General features: G+C 42.9%; 1 protein-coding gene across 1 annotated transcript; it reads right to left on the bottom strand.

Moving 5' to 3' along the window:
* Window positions 1-766: 766 nt before the first annotated feature.
* Window positions 767-13411, bottom strand: LOC114774552 (adhesion G-protein coupled receptor G2-like). The gene is made up of 21 exons (XM_028966336.1): window positions 13387-13411; window positions 13114-13183; window positions 12907-13025; window positions 12371-12394; window positions 11622-11654; window positions 11138-11182; window positions 10538-10648; window positions 10242-10295; window positions 9032-9148; window positions 8846-8908; window positions 8579-8729; window positions 8340-8493; window positions 6778-6909; window positions 4338-4439; window positions 4233-4275; window positions 4044-4144; window positions 3836-3960; window positions 2859-3121; window positions 2154-2244; window positions 1689-1966; window positions 767-1601 (listed from the first exon to the last, which is right to left on the bottom strand). The coding sequence occupies exons 3-21, from the start codon at window positions 12980-12982 to the stop codon at window positions 1483-1485; spliced, it is 2082 nt and encodes a 693-aa protein (XP_028822169.1). The 5' UTR covers window positions 12983-13025; window positions 13114-13183; window positions 13387-13411; the 3' UTR covers window positions 767-1482.
* Between the last annotated feature and the right edge of the window lie 4766 nt (window positions 13412-18177).

Genomic DNA, 18177 nt, shown 5'->3' with positions numbered 1-18177 from the left:
TTGTATGAACCATTAGAACCTTTCGGCAAGTTTGCTGGCTGAGCTGAAGAGGTTTGACTGCACGATGACCGACCTGAAGACACAGATGCTGGTGAGTGTCTGCAGGGTGAAGATCCTGTTGTCCTTCAAGTGATAATAGCAGTGAAGGTGAAGTGATTGTCACTTTCTTACACAGCAGCACAGCACACGGTGCACACAGTGAAATTTGTCCTCTGCATTTAACCCATCACCCTGAGTGAGCAGTGGGCAGCCATGACAGGCGCCCGGGGAGCTGTGTGGGGACTGTGCTTAGCTCAGTGGCACCTTGGCGGATCGGGATTCGAACCGGCAACCTTCTGATTACGGGACCGCTTCCTTAACCACTAGGCCACCACCTAGAAATCAAATATTGCTGTGTGAGGATCGAACTCATGACCTTCAGATTATGAGACTTACACACTACCTACTGCACTAACAAGGCTTGCATGGTGAATGCTGGAAATGTAAGGCGAATCGGGGTGAAACGTTTTAAATTAAGCTCTTATTCATGCCCCCAGGAGATTAAAAACCACATGAAGGAGGTTAATGAAGCCCGAGAGAAACTGAAGGTGAATTCTGCGTCCTACATCTCGGAGGTTAAAGAAATGGAACTAGCTCTGGAGGAAGCAGAAGCGCTGTTACAGTGAAAGATTTTATTGTTGTTATTATTATTATTGTCTGAATAATAATTGTAATTAAATGTTCTTTTTGACTGGTCTTTTCTTTATTTATTCATTCTTGAGTTTGATGATAATACAACAAAGGATATCCATGCTTTATTCTATGAAATCATTCATGTATTAGGACATAATTTAACACACAAGAAAATGCATCAAGAAAGCACTGATCCTGCTATTCTGGTCTGACACTGGTATTTAAAATAATGTGGTTGATACTGTTTCTGAGGTGGGGGAAAAAAAGAAGCCTTATCCAGAGCAACTTACAATCAGTCCCCCTGGACACACTCAGCGTTAAATGTCTTGCTCAGTAAGTGGGGTTTGAACCTGGGACTTTGTGGTCTTGGCTTATAGGCTACTACCACCACTCAAACAAATTAAGACATTTAAGCAAACATTTATAAATACAAGCATAATAATATACAAGCCATATTGATATTATGCATAATTTTATATATATTTATATATAAATAAAAGACACTGTATACTATGTATACTGCTCTGTTGGCAACAAACATCTTGAATTTGGAAAGAGCCTAAAAGTGACAGTCACGCCTCTTTTCTATTTATCTGTTTATCAGTTGAGCCACTGAGGCTCTTCATACTGCAGCTAAAGACCTAAAGATCTATTTTAAGACCCTACTTTTTTTTTTTTCTACAATAGTGATGTTCATAGCCAGGGTCCTAGTGAACCAGTAGCAGAATGAAGAACAGCAGAGCAACATGATAGCGATAGTAGTAGATAATGACAGAAAATGCTTTTCAAACGTGTCCGATGTGGATCAAATCATTTTTTGACTACATATGGATTGTCGAAAATGTTTAATGTAGATACTGAGGTGTTCGTTTGGCTGCTTTGGACAGGTGCCATGTTGGTTTTGTAGTAGTACAGGAACAAGATGAACCCTTTGAGGAATTAACATTTTTAAGATGAAACATTTTAGAAACATTTTGAAACATTTTAATGCCAAAAAAACACTTTTTGCTGCCCACCTTGAAAGGAGTTGAGGATGGTGAAGATGTAGTAGGATGGAACCCGCAAGGCTCCGTAACTGAAGAAGGCAAAGCCCCAGCTGAGACCCAGGCCGCAGAAGAGGCCGACAATGGTGAAGATGCCTGCTCTGCCGGACAACTGCGAGCTGCCAATTTTACTGCGAAGGAGGTGGAGCCAGTGCAGCATGATGATGAAGGTGATGAAGGTGAAGAGGAAGATCAGGCTGTAGTAACTGGTGTTCACCACATAGTGAAGGAAGGAGTCCGTTATCCAGCACCTGGTGGAAAAGACATGTGTGTGTGTGTGTGTATATATATATATATAAACACAGATATTAATCAATATTAGAGTTATGTTTCTTTTAAAGTCTTCAAAACACAGTCCTACTAATATTCTCTTTTTTTTTGTACTAAGTACTGGTGTTATTGTTGATATGAAAAGCGATGCAAATAACGTGCACTCACATACTGACACTGTTTCCAGAATATGTGGTGATCGTCAGGTTGCCGTACTTCCCGACTGAGAAAATTCCCATCACCACAAACATGGAAGGAGCTGAGGAGATGGGAAAGTTCATTTGTTCCTGAACTTCTGAAAAAAGCACAACTATGCTGTGTATCATATTGTCCATGGGTGCTAGTAGCCTAGTGGGTAACACACTTGCTAATGAACCAGAAGACCCAGGTTCAAATCCCGCTTACTACTATTGTGTCCCTGAGCAAGACACTTAACCCTAAATTGCTCCAGGGGGACTGTCCCTGTAACTACTGATTGTAAGTCGCTCTGGATAAGGACGTCTGAAAAATTCTGTAAATGTAAATGCTGTAAATGTCCTGTGTAGATTTTCACCACAGTATTTACATAAACAGATAAAATAAATTGAATTACAATAGACTGGTGGAATTAAATAATTCAGAATGGGGAAGTTAGTGAGCTGGTTCCTGCCTTTCAAAATTTATATTGTGTTATGGGTGACAGAAAACATTCAAATCAAATATTTTTTTTATTAATCTTCAGTGGGTCAATAGCTTTATTTTTTACATTTTGTGACATTGTTGAGAAGCCAATTTGGAAAAATCTTGATTTGGAACAAGTATCACATACATAAAAAAAAGACATCGATTATTAAAGCAGATGATAATGGATTGGAGGAGGAGATGGAAACTCACCCCACCCGGCGATGCAGACCTTCACCATGTAGTTGTGGATGTCTGATGAGGAATACCTGTAGATTTGCAGGCAGAGGTGGAATGCCTCCACCGCAAACCAGTTAAAAGAAGACAACATGAAGTAATGCATGAGGCTGGCGACGGCCTTGCATAAGATAACGTTATTCAGGTTGGTCATCCATGTGTTTGACAGGAACAGGAGGTTCAGTAGGAACAAGGCCACGAAAAGGTTGGCGAGGATCTTGGAACCGTGTCTGGTGTTTCTGTGACATGAAGGACAAGGTCATTAGAATCTGTTGTTTTACAGTCCAGTCATTAGTCAAACACCAACAAGACATAGCGAGGACAGTTGAGAAGATCATCGGAGTCTCTCTTCCCTCCATGACAGACATTCACCCCACACACTGCATCCGGAAACACACCCCTCACACTCTGACACACACAAACTACCTCCTCTATGAGGTACATCGTAACATTTTTTAAAGTCATTAATTGTCACGTCACACATGGTGCACGTAGTGAAATGTGTCCTCTATATTTAACCCACCACCCTAGTGATCAGTGGGCAGCCATGAAAGGACCCTTGATCAAGAGGACCTCAGTATGGGATTTGAACCCGAAACCTTTCGATTATTGAACGCATTGGCAGGTGCACGGTTCCATTTTGCGCAGCGGCATCATTGCACTGCTTCTTCTGTTTGGACGTCATGCAGTCTGGTTTGTCAATGTCACACACGTGCACTCTATGTCAGTATGTGACTTTGTTTAAATGTCACATGTAGCACCAGGTTCTGGAAAAATGTTGCTTCGTTTCACTATGTACTCTCCAACCTGTAATTAGCTGAAATTACAATAAAGCTCACTTGAACTTGAACTTGAAATAGTTTAAAGATGTCGGTATTTTGTTGAATTTAAGCCAATCAGATGGTAGACAAAGGCACAGGCTTCTGGCTTCGGCTTCAATAAGTTCCACGTACCTGACCACAGCATGCTTCAGCAGTGCAATGCCAAGGAAAAACATTGACATCCCGCACCCAATGTAGGTGATGTACGTCAGCGTGTCCAAGTCCACTTTGGAGATGTAATTGGATGGATCCTGAGTCTGACGTACAGAATGAAAGCGTCCAGCTGAGAACCAGTGCAGCATGCCGTGATGATCTTAGTAAAGCGGGGGCGACCACATACCATCAGCACAGCAAAGAAAGTCAGGTGGGAACATTCACAGGTTACAGTGCCATTTAACAGGCTTGTGAAGCAGCCGTCAGTTGTCCAGTTGGTTGCATTTCCTAGGGGGTAAATATAATTCCCCTCAGCCGTCTTTAAACTAACAATCATTCGAAATGCTTTAATAGAACCACGAAATAATCACAATACCTTCTCCATCCCAGGATGAGCAAGTGTAGTTTCTTGTCCCCTCCTGTGAAAAACGAGTATTGGATGAGGACTACTTTCAAGGCATTTAAAAATATATTCATGTACCTTGTCCAATTTGATGTTTAGTCTGATTGGATTGGAGAGATTAGAGACATTCACTCCCATCTCAATGGCATAAATGGAATTATAGAGAGTATTCTGAGTATCCTAAAGACAAACAAATGAAAAACGTTGTGTAGAAATTTATGGAACTCTAACAGAATTAAAAGATTGAAAAGTATCATTTTAAATAAACAATACAATCATTCTGAAGCAAGAATTGTGAAGAATTGTGTGACAGAGTTGTTGGTTGAGGATTATATGGAGTTGGCATTTGCAACCTGTGACCTGTGTATGAGCTACTTTAATCGAAACATTAATATTCTTTTTCTTAATATACTGATCAGTATATAAGTTACAACATTCTTGCAGTTCCATATATAGTTCCTGACAAAAGTCTTGTTGCTTGTGTGCAAATTGACCTCAAGTGCCGCTGCAATCTATTTTTCATCAAGATTTGTTTTACAAGAAATGGCTCATTTTATTCCCAATAGCTTTTGTAATAATGTTTCATAATAATTTTGTAATAACAGTGCAAAACGAAACTGTCAAAAAGTATTCTGATATTCAAAGCTTGGTAAAACCCATTGAGTCAATTTTTGACTCAATGTGTTGATGCCTTGTCATTAGGTCTCAGGTGTGTATAAAAAGAACCCCAGTACACTAGACCTTCACATCAACTGCAACTAGACCTCTGCAAACATGCCGAAGATGCACCCTGAGACTAAAGTGGTGATTATCAAGAGGCTGATTATCAAGACACCTTCAATATATCTCAGCGGCAAGTACAGAGGATAAAAAAAGATTTGAAGAGACTGGAGACGTTTTTGACAAGCCCAGGTCAAGCCCAGGTCAAGCTAGGAGACTAAAAATTCCTTCTTCACGGGGTCTCCGATTCCAATCATGTCTGTTCTCCGTTGTTGTCCCTGGCTGGTGGAACAACCTGCCCTCCTCCACACGACTAGCCGAGACTATCACCACTTTTAAGAAGAAGGTGAAAACCCTCTTATTCCAAAAATATTACAGACAAATCTAACACTTACACACGCACATGCGTACACATTGAACAAACAAATACAAAATGTATAAATACATTATAATTTTTCTTAGTCTAGCACCCAACAATCTCCGAGCATGCTCTTCAATGACAAGTCTAAGCCTTATCAGGGCTCTTAGTTTGTAGACTCGATATTCTATAGAAATTGAACGAGAATTGCTGGTGTCTTCCTCTTGTAAGTCGCTTTGGACAAAAGCGTCTGCTAAATAAAGTAAAGTAAAGTAAAGACCCCGCAAGACAACTGCTCGAGAGGACCGTTTGTTGGCTTGAAAATCCAAGGCCAGCGCATTTTCCACTGCAGCAGAGCTCCACGAGACCTGGTCACCTGAAGTCCCTGTGTCAACCAAAACAGTTTGTCGGATTCTGTCTCGAAATGGCCTCCATGGTCGAAACAGTGCCCAGAAGCCGGCACTAAACAAAAGACAATTGATAAACCGTGTGGCATTTGCCAAGGCCCACAGCCTGCTAAAAGGATGGACGCTGGAAAAGTGGCAGAAGATGGATATTTCAGATGAATCTTCTGTTGACTTACACCACAGTCGCTGCAAATATTGCAGGAGACCTACTGGAGCCCGCATGGATCTGAGATTCACCCACAAAACTCATGGTCTGGGGTTACATCCAGTATGGGGCTGTGCAAGAGATCTGCAGGGTGGAAGGCAACATAAATAGTCTGAAATACCAAGAAATCTTAGCTACCTTTTATATTCCCAACTATTCAGAACCAAATTCTGCAGCAGGGTGGTGCTCCATCACATACTTCCATCTCCACATCAAAGTTCCTCAAGACGAAGGAGATCAAGATGCTCCAGGATTGGCCAGCCCAGTCACCAGACATGAACATCATTGAGCATGTGTGGGGCAGGATGAAAGAGGAAGCATGGAAGACGAAACCAAAGAATATCGATGAACTCTGGGAGGCATGCAAGACTGCTTTCTTTGCTATTCCTGATGACCTCACCAGTAAATTGTATGAATCCTTGCCAAACCACATGGATGCAGTCCTTCAAGCTCATGGAAGTCAAACAAGATATTAAATTTGGATCTCACAGCACCACTACTTAATTAGCTGTCATATTTTTGTATTTGCAGTAAATTTGTTCAATTTCTGTATAGGCAACAAAACCTTTGTCTTTTTGTCTTGATTAAATTATAAATCTTTTTTCAGTGAAATAATGCATTGAAATGCATAAAACATCATTTGGTAGGGTTTTAGCTTTTCATATGAGCTATTTCTAACACCAATTGATCAATTAAAAGTCAGGTTAATAGCAGGTGTTTTTACAAAATAGATAAGCAACAAGACTTTTGTCAGGGACTGTATAGCATGCTATATATTATAGCTATATATTATTATTTTTAATATGTTAATGAGGTAATAATGCATACCTGTCCCAAGTTTGGGAATTTAAACACACCAGCAAATGTAGTATTCTGGGAACGAAAAGCTATCTCAAATGCTTCCTTTGGAACAGATAGTGAAATGGGATACTTTGAGAATACATCTTCAGACTCAACAATCTGCAAAGTGACCAAAAAGTGAATTTAAGCAAAAAATTGTTCCTCAAGAAGGGTAGGGAAAAATCTTGAAAATGTTAACAGTATTAATGTTAAGCAGAACCCAGCTTAAAAATCCTTATTACATGTTTTACAAAAGTAGCCATTACATACTATGCAGACCTGAAACTGATATATGTAACCTGAGCCAAACACTAGTGTTAGAATGAAATGTATATTCTTCTCCAGGTGAACAGGTCTTGTTCAATAATATCACAGAAATCCTCTGGGTTTCCTTCCTTTGTCCAAATGCGTGTACACTAGGTGGAGTGGTGACTCTAAGCTGACTCAAGGTGTGCGGTGGGCTGGTACCCCACCCTGGGTAAGTCCAGCGTCCCATATATTGGGGCAGTGGTGGCCTAGCGGGTAAGGAAGCGGCCCTGTAATCAGAAGGTTGCCGGTTCTAATCCCGAACGGTCAAGGTGCCACTCAGGTGCCACAGAGCAAAGCGCCGTCCCCACACACTGCTCCCCTGGCACCTGTCATGGCTGCCCACTGCTCACCAAGGGTTAAAATGCAGAGGACACATTTCGTTGTGTGCTGTGTATCACAATGACTTTCACTTTCACTTTCAAAACCCCTCTGGGGTTTGAGGGAATTGATTGAATGGGCAGAGCTGTTGACGCTCAGACTGTGACTGTTGATTGCAGATTGGACAACATCACTGTGACTATTGATGAAATTAGATGCCATCTATGAGAAAATCAATGTTGGCTGTAGATGAGTGTGGACACTGAGCTGGAAATTCACAGCTTTTCTGCATGGATTACCCAAACAACCCATCCGATCAGTTTTTGGCCTCCCCTAATGAGCAGTGGCCTCGACCTTGGCCACTGTTGATCCAAACACCCCCATCCCAAGGACATTCCCACCCCTGTCCAACGCATCCGTCAGCTTCATATCCCCGTGTGGAGGGGCAGGTCTGATGACCAGCGCCCCCAGTGCGGCGGGTGACTTTTTATGTTGTGTTCATGTAGCTGAGGTGTTTTTTTTTTCAGTTCCTACAATGTACTCCTATTGCAGCCCAGTCTAAAGCCTGAATCACATGCCTCCCCATGTGATTCAGTTTTCTCTGTTTTTCCTGACCTGTCTACCCCCATATGTGATGTTTGTGTATGTGTACAGCAGGGTTGATGGTCAGTTTTTTTATTTTTTGCTGATACTTGTGACATGGTGTATTGCAACCGCAATAAAGAGTTCTCATCTCAAGGATCTCATGTGAACCCTGACTACAGGCATACAGGCTGCTAGGCTAATAAGGTATGAATGGTAACTTCTTTTCCATTCTTCAGACAATGACCCACCATGGTTTTAACAAATACATCAGTGGTTCGTTTCTAAATGAAAGCGATCATTGAGGATTCACATTGTGGACTGTTGTGGGGAATACTTACACTTAAATTGTCACTCTGCACAATGGACAGCGTTTGAACAGTACTTATGTTGTTTGCTTTCACCATGACCCCGGAGACGGGCCCTATGGAAATGGCGGCGGCTGTCAAGTTGCCCATCATGTCCGCCACAGAGCGCAAGTCTTTCATGGCCGTACTGTTGAGAGAATTGCCAAAATGAGGGTCTGTGCATGATACTTAGATTCCATAAAATGAACAAAAGCATAGCAGCATTTGCTTACGCAGCATCTTTGGGAGATATTGCGCTGCCCTTTTCATCTCCAAATGTAAAATTCACTTTTAGCACACTTAGGGGTTTCGCAGGATTCCCACACAATCGACATTTTAAGTCATTGTTCAGGTCGATCCTGTATCCGAAGGACTGTGAATATACTGAATGGTGAAAAAACAGATACATAGTAAATGCCAAATAAAAAAAATGAGCGTAATCATTTAACAGAATTCTCAAAAAATTAAGCACTCTGGTTCAACGAAGCTCTCCTACATACGGTTGCATCTGTCATCAAACGTCGCCCCTTTACACAAGGTATCTGTATTCACAGATCGAGTGGCTGTAAACCAAGTCCACATTGCATTTGAGAAGGCAACACATTTTGCTCACATTTATGCATCACTCAAATCAACATTTCTTGAACGAATTTATCTGTCTGACCACCAATTTACTCATCACTTACCATTTTCTCCATACAGTTTAACAAGAATGGACAAGTTGCTTTTACTAGAAATTTCTATATGATATGAAGTCCCCTCTTTGTACAGCCAATACCCCAGTGCCTGAAATAAAGGCGTTTCTGTAAAGAACCAGACATCACATTTTATTTAATTGCAGTCAACAGTCTTACTTACATCAGTTAACGGTGGTGCAATGTGTAAGATTTTTTGTTTTGAATTTTCATCGAAGTAACCGTAATTATCAAGAGAATGTGAAGAAATGATGCCGAAGATGTCAGCGTGTGTTGTTGCCGTTATTTAATATAAGCAGGACTCACAAATGATGACGTTCGCGTGAGATTGGTGGGGGCGACGGTGGGGACGGGCAGTGCGCATGTGCTCCAGCGGCGGCCAAGAGCATCTGGCTGCAGCCACTGTGAGGCCTGTGCCTACCCGATTTGGGTAAGGATAGGGCTAGGGTTAGGTTATGGCCGTACCATGTGGCTGTCGGGGTAACCATGCGCAGTCCAAATTGGGTTACCGGTCTACATTTTTGTCTGGTAAACATCTCTAAGTGTGAGCAATGCCAAGAAGGTGTATCTCATGAGAGGACTTGAGAGCCCTGTTTCAGTGTGCGTCTCAAGAAAGAATGAAAAAAAAAAAAAAGTGAAACACAGCACAGCGCGCGGTGACAGAATGAATTGTGTCCTCTGCTTTGCTCAGTGGCACCTCAGTGACACCTTGGCGGTTCTAGGCCATTGCACTCCACTGCACTGCCCTCAAGAGGTGCTAGTGAGTGACTTACTGTAATACCAAGTCCACCCTCAGAGATGAGAAGACAAAACGCTGCCACGAGATCGTATCCTGTCAGCTGGTGGGTTGTGAAGTGATTGTCATTGTGATACACAGCACAGCACACGGTGACACAACGAAATGTGTCCTCTGCTTTTAACCGTAGTGAGCAGTGGGCAGCCATGAGCAGTGTGTGGGGCAACCTTCTGATCACGGGGCCGCTTCCTTAACCACCACTACACTGCACCACTGAAAACGACACACCACTGCGTCGTTTACCAGGGCGAGGAGTTTGCCAGAATCTTACATGTTGCACCTTTAACAGTATTCAATACAAACACTAAGTGCATTTCTCAATAATGACAATATTTTAGTAGTATTTTAAAGTTCTGTATATGTTCAAAACAGAACGTATCCGATTTATGACAACATTCAACTCACCGTCAGCAGTCATTGTAGTATTGTTGGTATCAAATGACCAACCACAGTTCGTCCCTGTCAATGCAATAAGTTATGTTATTAAAAGATTTGGTTACATGTGTCATAACTATGTGTGAAACTGTATAATTATGGCAATTGTAATTATTTGGAATAATTGTTATTATTTCTTGTAGTTTAGACCCTGAACTGGTGACTGGTTGACAGTTGTTGATTGTTAATTAAGAAATCAAACACAATTATAATTAAAATGTGATGATGAGACTCCCACATTCCAAGACACTTTTGCACAGATTTACCTGAGGACGTATTTGAGCAGAAAGGAATGATGAAGTCTGTGTAGCCTTCATCAACTGTGGTTGTGTTCGAGCAGACGGTATTGCTGCTATTATTCGAATCACCACTCGAACCTGCAGCGCAACAAAGAGACACCATACAGCATGAGTACATCAGTCTGGGACAGGCCAGGCAGCACAATGGCTGGGGCTGTTTACACCGAATTATGGTTATGGTGATAGTAGCCTAGTGGGTAACACACTCGCCTATGAACCAGAAGACCCAGGTTCAAATCCCACTTACTACCTTTGTGTCCCTGAGCAAGACACTTAACCCTAAGTTGCTCCGGGGGGGACTGTCCCTGTAACTACTGATTGTAAGTCACTCTGGATAAGGGCATCTGATAAATGATGTAAATGTAAATGAATCGCTTCAGCAGGGTCCATCTGCTGAAGGTCTGAAGGACAGGACCTGAGACAACCCCACTCTGGAGCTAGTGCTACATCTGACCTGATCATGCACAGTGGCCATCATTGGCCTGTTGATTAACGCAACCATAGTGATAAGTACCACAATAATCTCCTGTGTGATACAAGGAAATTGCACGTTGTGTGAAATCTTACTTGGAGATGTCGCGCCAGCGCTTTGGCAAGTCTGGGACGTATATCCTGAAAAGACGGAAACAAAGTCTGACCAGTACAGAACGTTTTTCAGGGAGTGGGGAGGGGGTGTGTAATATTGACATTCTAGTTTACGACTGACAGGACAATGTGGAAATGTCCAAAGCCTTCTAAAGTTCACAAAGAAAGCTGAAGAGATACAGACACTTTCAGGTAAACAGGAAATAAAAGGAAAGTAGATTTAAAGCGATATCTCCAGACAGCAAGTTGCTAGTGTCGTTTAATAATTTTTACTCCTGCTTGCTTTCTACATTAAACCCTGGATGTCGATCCTAATGCTCACAAACCTGCATGAGCAGAAAGTGGCTCAAAGTGACTGAAAGCAAATGTTCTACATTCCTTAGCTGAGATTACAGTAATTTGCAAACACAGCAGCACAAAGGACATTAAGAAACTGGTCAAGATTAGTATGGTTTTTATGACTTACCAATGAAGTATTTTACTTTGCACCATATTTCTGCTGTAAAACAATCATCCTGATTAATGAAAATGTAGCACTGATCCTATGCACTGAACTATGCTGGGATTGTCTTTTCCCACGCCTCTCCAGCTAAGTCTGGTTGTTTAGCCTCTGCTGCATTTTCTCTGATTGAACACATTTCATTAAAATTGTTAATTTAATTAATTACATTTCTTAAAACAATATTTGGATATTCTTTCAAACTAATTTAATTAAGGAGCTTAACTGATGTTAAAAAAAACTGTTAGATGCAGAATCTCAAAAAAATGGGGTGTTGCATGGAATGTATAACCTAACTGCGGGATGCAGTGTGAACGACCGTTTGTCTTCCCCAGCAAGATGATAAATTCTGCAGCCATTTCATGCAGTAATGCCTCAGACAGGAATTGACAGGCAATTTTTTTGATGGAAATGCAAATTACCCCCCGTTCTTAGATTTCAAACTAAGTGCTGATTCAGATCAGAATTCAGATGTGAATTGCGTGTCACATGGAACTATGTGCATTTTGATATTTTCATGTGGTAATGCATTGCTCCTGTCTTTGAGCACCTCACTAGCCGTGTGTTCCCAATTGAAAATAATCAAAATGAGCATGTTAAATGAATATTCCTTTAATTCTGGCAGCCCCAATGACACCAAACTCATATATGAATGAATAACAACAGAAAAATGTAATCTTTGTATTATGCAGTAGAAAAGAGTATTTTTGTCTTACCAGCGAATTTGCCATTTTCTTTATCTGTAAAACAAAGAGTCAGCACATTAAGTAGTGTATACGTGTATTCAGAAGTGTGTTCAGCAGCCAGCTCAGCCAGTAATGCTTCCGTAAATTGCTCATCATCTGAACAGCCACGAGACACATTGGTATGGATCATTTTCTGAAATACTGACATCCAGAGGTTTTAACACCTCAGTCGGTACATTTATGGCAGGTAAGATGTTAGATAAGCGTGCATAATCTGCAAGTTTGTCTTGATGCATGGCTGTAGATCCACGCTTCAGATTGGCAAGTGTTACTAGGAATGGAGGGAAACAGCGGACATATGGGATGGAACAGGAATGGGATTAAATCATCCAGAAATATGAAGTGGAGTCAATATGACTGCTTTTTACAGGACCAGTAAAGTTTAACTTTTGGGTTGTGGGAATAAATACACACCAATGAAAATTGTTGCGTGGATATGATGTTTATTACAGAACATGCTCCATTTTATTCTTATTTGGTGACAAAGTAAACAAGGTTGGACTCACCATTTTTACCTACAGTTGGAGAACACAGGTAGAAGAAGGTTAGGATCAGCAAACCCACCCGCCGCTTGTTGTCCATGTGTGTAAAAACACGTTGTCCTTAGAGTTGTATGAGCTGCGGCCTGCGTTTCAAACATATTCAGTCATTTACAATATTATTACGCAAAAGGCACTGGTAATACGGCATAAAACTAAATCCCAAAAAATTACAGCTCTTGTGTGATTCCTCGAGGCACTTTGGGTCCAGGCTGGTGTCTGAGCTCTTTACATAGATAGTGACCTGGGAGAATCTGTGGAAATATGCAAAGTCGTGTGTCCAGCCTTTGAATGAGCACTGGGGACACTTTGTTCTGCCGTGGGGTGTAGATACCATGCAATCAGGAAAAGCAGCAGGATGCATATTAAAGCAGGATGTGTTTGCGAGGACATGAATGACTCCCTTTCAGGACTGTTGTTCTAGAGACACAACGTTCTCGTCTTTACCTGCCGGCGTCACCGCTTCATGTAAATCTTCTTCACCCCCTATATTCATTACAAATACATACATTCATAGAAAAATGACAAAACAACAGAATATCATTGTATTCGATTTTTGTACGCCTTGTGCATAACATATAAACACATTTTTAGGGCTAAAACTATTATTCGAGTAACTCGAAGGATTCGATTACAAAAAAATTTTCAAGGAAAATTCTTTGCCTCAAGGCTTTGTTTAATTTGTCACCAGAGTCCATCTATTATCGTATCGCTCCCGCTTTGTAGACGACTGTGCAGCACCGCAATCATTGTTCTACACGGACTGTTTTAACAGTCTGTGGTGGCAGAGGCAGAGGTGGCCTAGCGGTCATTCCGAGACTCAACTATCGACCGAACCCTCCTCTCTTGGAGTACCTTGGAGTAGACCTTTCCTGCGAGGATGAGGCGTGTGATCCCCCTATAGTTGGAACCCTCTGGTCCCCCTTCTTAAAAAACGGGGACCACCACCCCAGTCTGCCACTCCACTGGAACTGCCCCTGATGTCCACGCAATGTTGCAGAGACGTGTCAACCATGAAATCCCTACAACATCCATAGCCATGAGATCTCATCCACCCCCGGGGCTCCGGCGCTGTGTAGCTGTTTGACTACCTGGATGGGGTCAACAAAGTTTTCAGAAGATTTCGTTACAAGTAGCAGAATAACATGAAGCATGAAGGATTCCAGGATGGTGGTTGTGTTGCATTTTACCCAGACACAGTACTGCTGTTTTCTGAATGGCTGTTGTCTAGGAGCCAGTGGAGATGTGCTTGTGTCCCATCTCTTCAAGAGAAATGAATAGTCCTTTTAGTCTAGTTTTTATTTAGTCTCGTTATTATTAATGAGATATTACATCATATACACTACTCACTTAACACATTTTTTGGATGGGGGGCAATTGTATTGGGGTGATAGACACACCTCATGTAATGAGTGAGGAACAGAACAACCATGTAGGGTTCGTGTTTAGATCATTGCTTCTGGAGGAAAAAACGTATAGCTTGCTTCATATGCACACAGGGGAAGTCTACATAAGGGACATCATAAACAGGCACTTATAGGGAGTGAAAAAGAGCATATATATCACCATATATATCGCCAGTCATCCTTAAGATGTGAAAAGCTTATCTGTATTGATTGTGCATTATTTTGTTACAATAGACTTATTCTGAGTTAAGCCTTTTAATGGGGTGAAGAGTGTTTTTTTTTTTAAACATAAAAATGACTTAGGAATGGATCCACACGAAAAGATCGATGGACGCTGAAGGCACAACAGCTCAACTCCAGCGGTCCAGGATCGGGGGACGCTACCACCTGAGAAGCGGGAATGAATACACCAGATGCCTTTATCATTAATTTGATTTACGCACCCACTGTGGTCATTTAAAATACATTGTGCAACATTTACATTTGTGGCATTTGGCAGACGCCCTTATCCAGAGTGACTTACAACGTGCTTTCATGTTACCATCAATGAAGTAATCAAAAATTAAGTTACAAACCATGAGTACAGTAATTTTATTCACTCTATTGTAGTTTTTCTTGCATAAGTCAGACGATAAGAAAGTTTAGTGTAAGTATTGTCTAAAGACAAAGGTCTTAAGCTGCTGTTTGAACATGTAGGGTGCTGAAGTGCGACTGATCTACCATCTGACAGCCTTGGGAGATATTTTAGGTGCTGCTGCAGTGCAAGAGGAAAAACTTTGAATATGATCTGAAGGGAGATTTGTGAAAAGGTCAGGTTTTTCACAATGACAGCATATATGCACAGAGGCACCAGTCAGACATGATTTTTTCCCCTGCATACTAAAACATTTTTACCAAACTACAATTAATCAGTATTTACGAGGTGAAAAAGGTGCTTACTGCTCCTCTTACAAAGCTTGTCTTGTCTGATGGCTGAAGCACCTTTACATTTACAGTATTTACCAGATGCCCTTATCCAGAGCAACTTACAATCAGTAGTGACAGAGACAGTCCCCCCTAGAGACACTCAGTGTTAAGTGTCTTGCTTAGGGACACAGTAGTAACCACCACCATTTCAAATTACTGCCCTTTGGAGTAATGTTCAGATCCGTTAGGTGTGAAACCAACAGATTGAAGATCCTCAAGCCAGGTTTCACTTTCTCTATTCACCTTTATTTTGCTCCTCACATCTGTCCATCCTTTGAAGATGCCGGTAGGTTCTCTGTAGTGTTCCTCTGTGACCAGCCGGGGGCGCCGCTGCACCTTGTTCATTCGCGGTTCTTGATTGAACTGGGCTGAACCGAGGTAGCCCCCGAGGTGTTAAGTGCATGATGCCAGTGTGTCCAAAAAAAAACAAGATTTTAGAAACCAATGAAGGACATTTTTAATGAAATGACGATCAATGAGTTGGATCCTTCAGCGGCTGAGGGCTTGGGGAATGTTGACCTGCTGAAATGTCCTCCAAGGACACGACGTTTCAGGAATCCGTGGTCGTTCATGTGTGATCTAATTCTGAAGGACCCTTTTACACACTGGCCTTCCCTCTGAGGTCATCTTTGTCTATGGTGGTGACATCAACTCCAGCCCACTGGCACCCCACCCGCCCAGCAGCTCGTTCTTCATTCACTCACTTCAGCAGCTTGTACGAGTGATGATTAAAGAGATTATAACAGGAGGCACGTCTGTGTGTGTGCTTATCCTGCACTTTCCACTGCAGTACGAAGGACTAAGAATAAAGAGTGTTTTTTTTTTTTTTTTACACGCTGACAAATCGGAAAGTCCTGTTTTGAGATCATTTGCAGAAAAAAACTCAAGACTAATTTTTGCTGATACATTTACGCAGAAGAAATTTCCAGAGACCAGAGTCTGGAATGTCAGTGAAACCATAGAGAATCTTTATTATATCTGAGTGATTTGCACGGGTGATGCAGTGAACGATCTGTTTTCTGTTAAATCATCAAGCCGTCTGTGAAATTACTCTGCACAAAGAGAAAGTGCTTCATGCTTCCAACTCTCCGATACAAAAGAACCACCCACTCACACACACACACACACACACACACACACAAACACCGAATCACATGACCGGGCTCGCATGAAAGGGGGCGGGGCGGAGGAAGAGGGGTGATGTCACCTCTGCGGCCGAGGCGCGCAAGCGGGCCTGAGATAATGGTGGCATTTTCGGAGAGGGTGATGTCATGCAGCCCTCCCTTCGTCTGTCACGAGGGCAGGTGGCAGCACGGGCGTCTGAGGCCCTCCACTCCGCGCGGACGAAGTGAGAAGACGGCGGCGTGTGCGTCTACTGGAGCGACTGGGAAAAAAAGGCCCAACCGAGGAGAGCCGCTCAGCAAGTGATGGTTACACAACACCCCCCCCCCCCACACACACACACACACACACCCTTCTTCACGAGAGCGCCGGGAACAAAGCGCCGAGTGGCTTCCACTTTGGCGGCTGCTGACGTGGGATATTTTTAGAAGCGATTGAACTTTTTTTTTTTTTTACGCCGCATGCCGTCACGTCGGCCTTTAAGGCCGCCGAGCCTGTATCTGGGCAAAACAGGTTTGTTCCGAAGGCACGTGCGCGATCAGCACCTGATCAGCAGCAGCATCAATACAAAAAAAAGGGAAAAAAGCCGCAGTTTTCAACCCGGGAGCAGCGGCGACGATGAATAATTCACCGAGGGTCCACTCGCACTGGCTCTGTGGAGGACAGACAATGTTCAGATGCAACGTGCTGGCCAGGCGAGGCCCCACACCTTTGCACTGCCGCTCCCTTGTAATCCCTAGGAATCTGTTCAGAAGGATAAGTCGGACGCGTCCGCTCCGCCCCGTTCTCCTGACCCCGCCGCTGTTTTTGAGCTCCAGGTGGCCGGACACAGCGGCTCAGGATGGGTCCCGGGGGGGGGGGGTTGGGCTCTAATGCCTCACAGATGACATCACCCTGTCCCCCCCTGTCCGGGAGGGGGGATGCCCTGCTGTCTCAGGCCTCCGGAGGGTCCGAGGGCTGATCCACTTTCCCGCCCGAACCCTTAAGGGCGTCTATTTCTGGAGCCGACGTGCTGACCCCCGCCCGCACGCTGGATAAACATGCAATTCCTGAAAAGGCCTACGTCTCCGGGACCTTTCAAAGGGCCCTTTCCATGTAAAAATGGAGTCTGCGGGTGTAGGTGGGACACCCTGCATTCCCGCCATCGGGAATTTCTATTCCTAGCTGTGTTTTTTTTTTTTTTTTTTACGACAACACGCACGAACGATTAAAAATAATTCTCGCGGATGAGCTGTACCATGAGACGGCGAGGGCGAACAGAGCAATTCTGATTTATTCTGTTTTCCTTGAAAAAAAAAAGTGTACACACACATTCGAGGTAAATGTGCCGTGATGCGAAGGATGGTGGCGCAGGGTCTGATCAACAGCGCTGGTGGAACCTGTTTGGTGAACGTCTGCGTGCCACACGCACGCCGTGAAAGCGAAATGAAAGTCCCCAGAAACCCGCAGCGCAGGAAATGTGCTCACCGTCATCTTCACCTGATTCAGCGGCCGCAAAAACACATGAGCTCATTGTGGCTTTTTTTTTTTTTTCTCTCTCTCTTTTTGTTTTTCTTCGTGGAGGCGCTTTGATCCTCTCGGGTTTACATGTCCTGCATGGTCTGTACTTTAAGGTAGCACAACATAACATTTTTTTTGAAGTGATTGTCATTGTGATACACTGCAGCACAGCACACGGTGACACACAGTGTGTGGGGACGGTGCTTTGCTCACTGGCACCTCAGTGGATCGGGATTCGAACACG

This window comes from Denticeps clupeoides, unplaced genomic scaffold, assembly GCF_900700375.1.
Source record: "Denticeps clupeoides unplaced genomic scaffold, fDenClu1.1, whole genome shotgun sequence".
NCBI classification, from domain to species: domain Eukaryota; kingdom Metazoa; phylum Chordata; class Actinopteri; order Clupeiformes; family Denticipitidae; genus Denticeps; species Denticeps clupeoides.
Note: the sequence above shows the minus strand (reverse complement) of the source record. Positions and strands in the feature narration are given on the sequence as shown.

What these genes read in the sequence shown, in the direction of transcription:
- LOC114774552 (XM_028966336.1), bottom strand. Translation starts at nt 12,982, where the DNA reads ATGGACAACAAGCGGCGGGTGGGTTTGCTGATCCTAACCTTCTTCTAC. An exon ending in CTCATCCTGGGATGGAGAAG is followed by an intron (nt 4,145 to 4,232) that starts GTATTGTGATTA and finishes TTTACCCCCTAG; the next exon opens with GAAATGCAACCAACTGGACA. An exon ending in CATCCTCAACTCCTTTCAAG is followed by an intron (nt 1,602 to 1,688) that starts GTGGGCAGCAAA and finishes AATTCCTCAAAG; the next exon opens with GGTTCATCTTGTTCCTGTAC.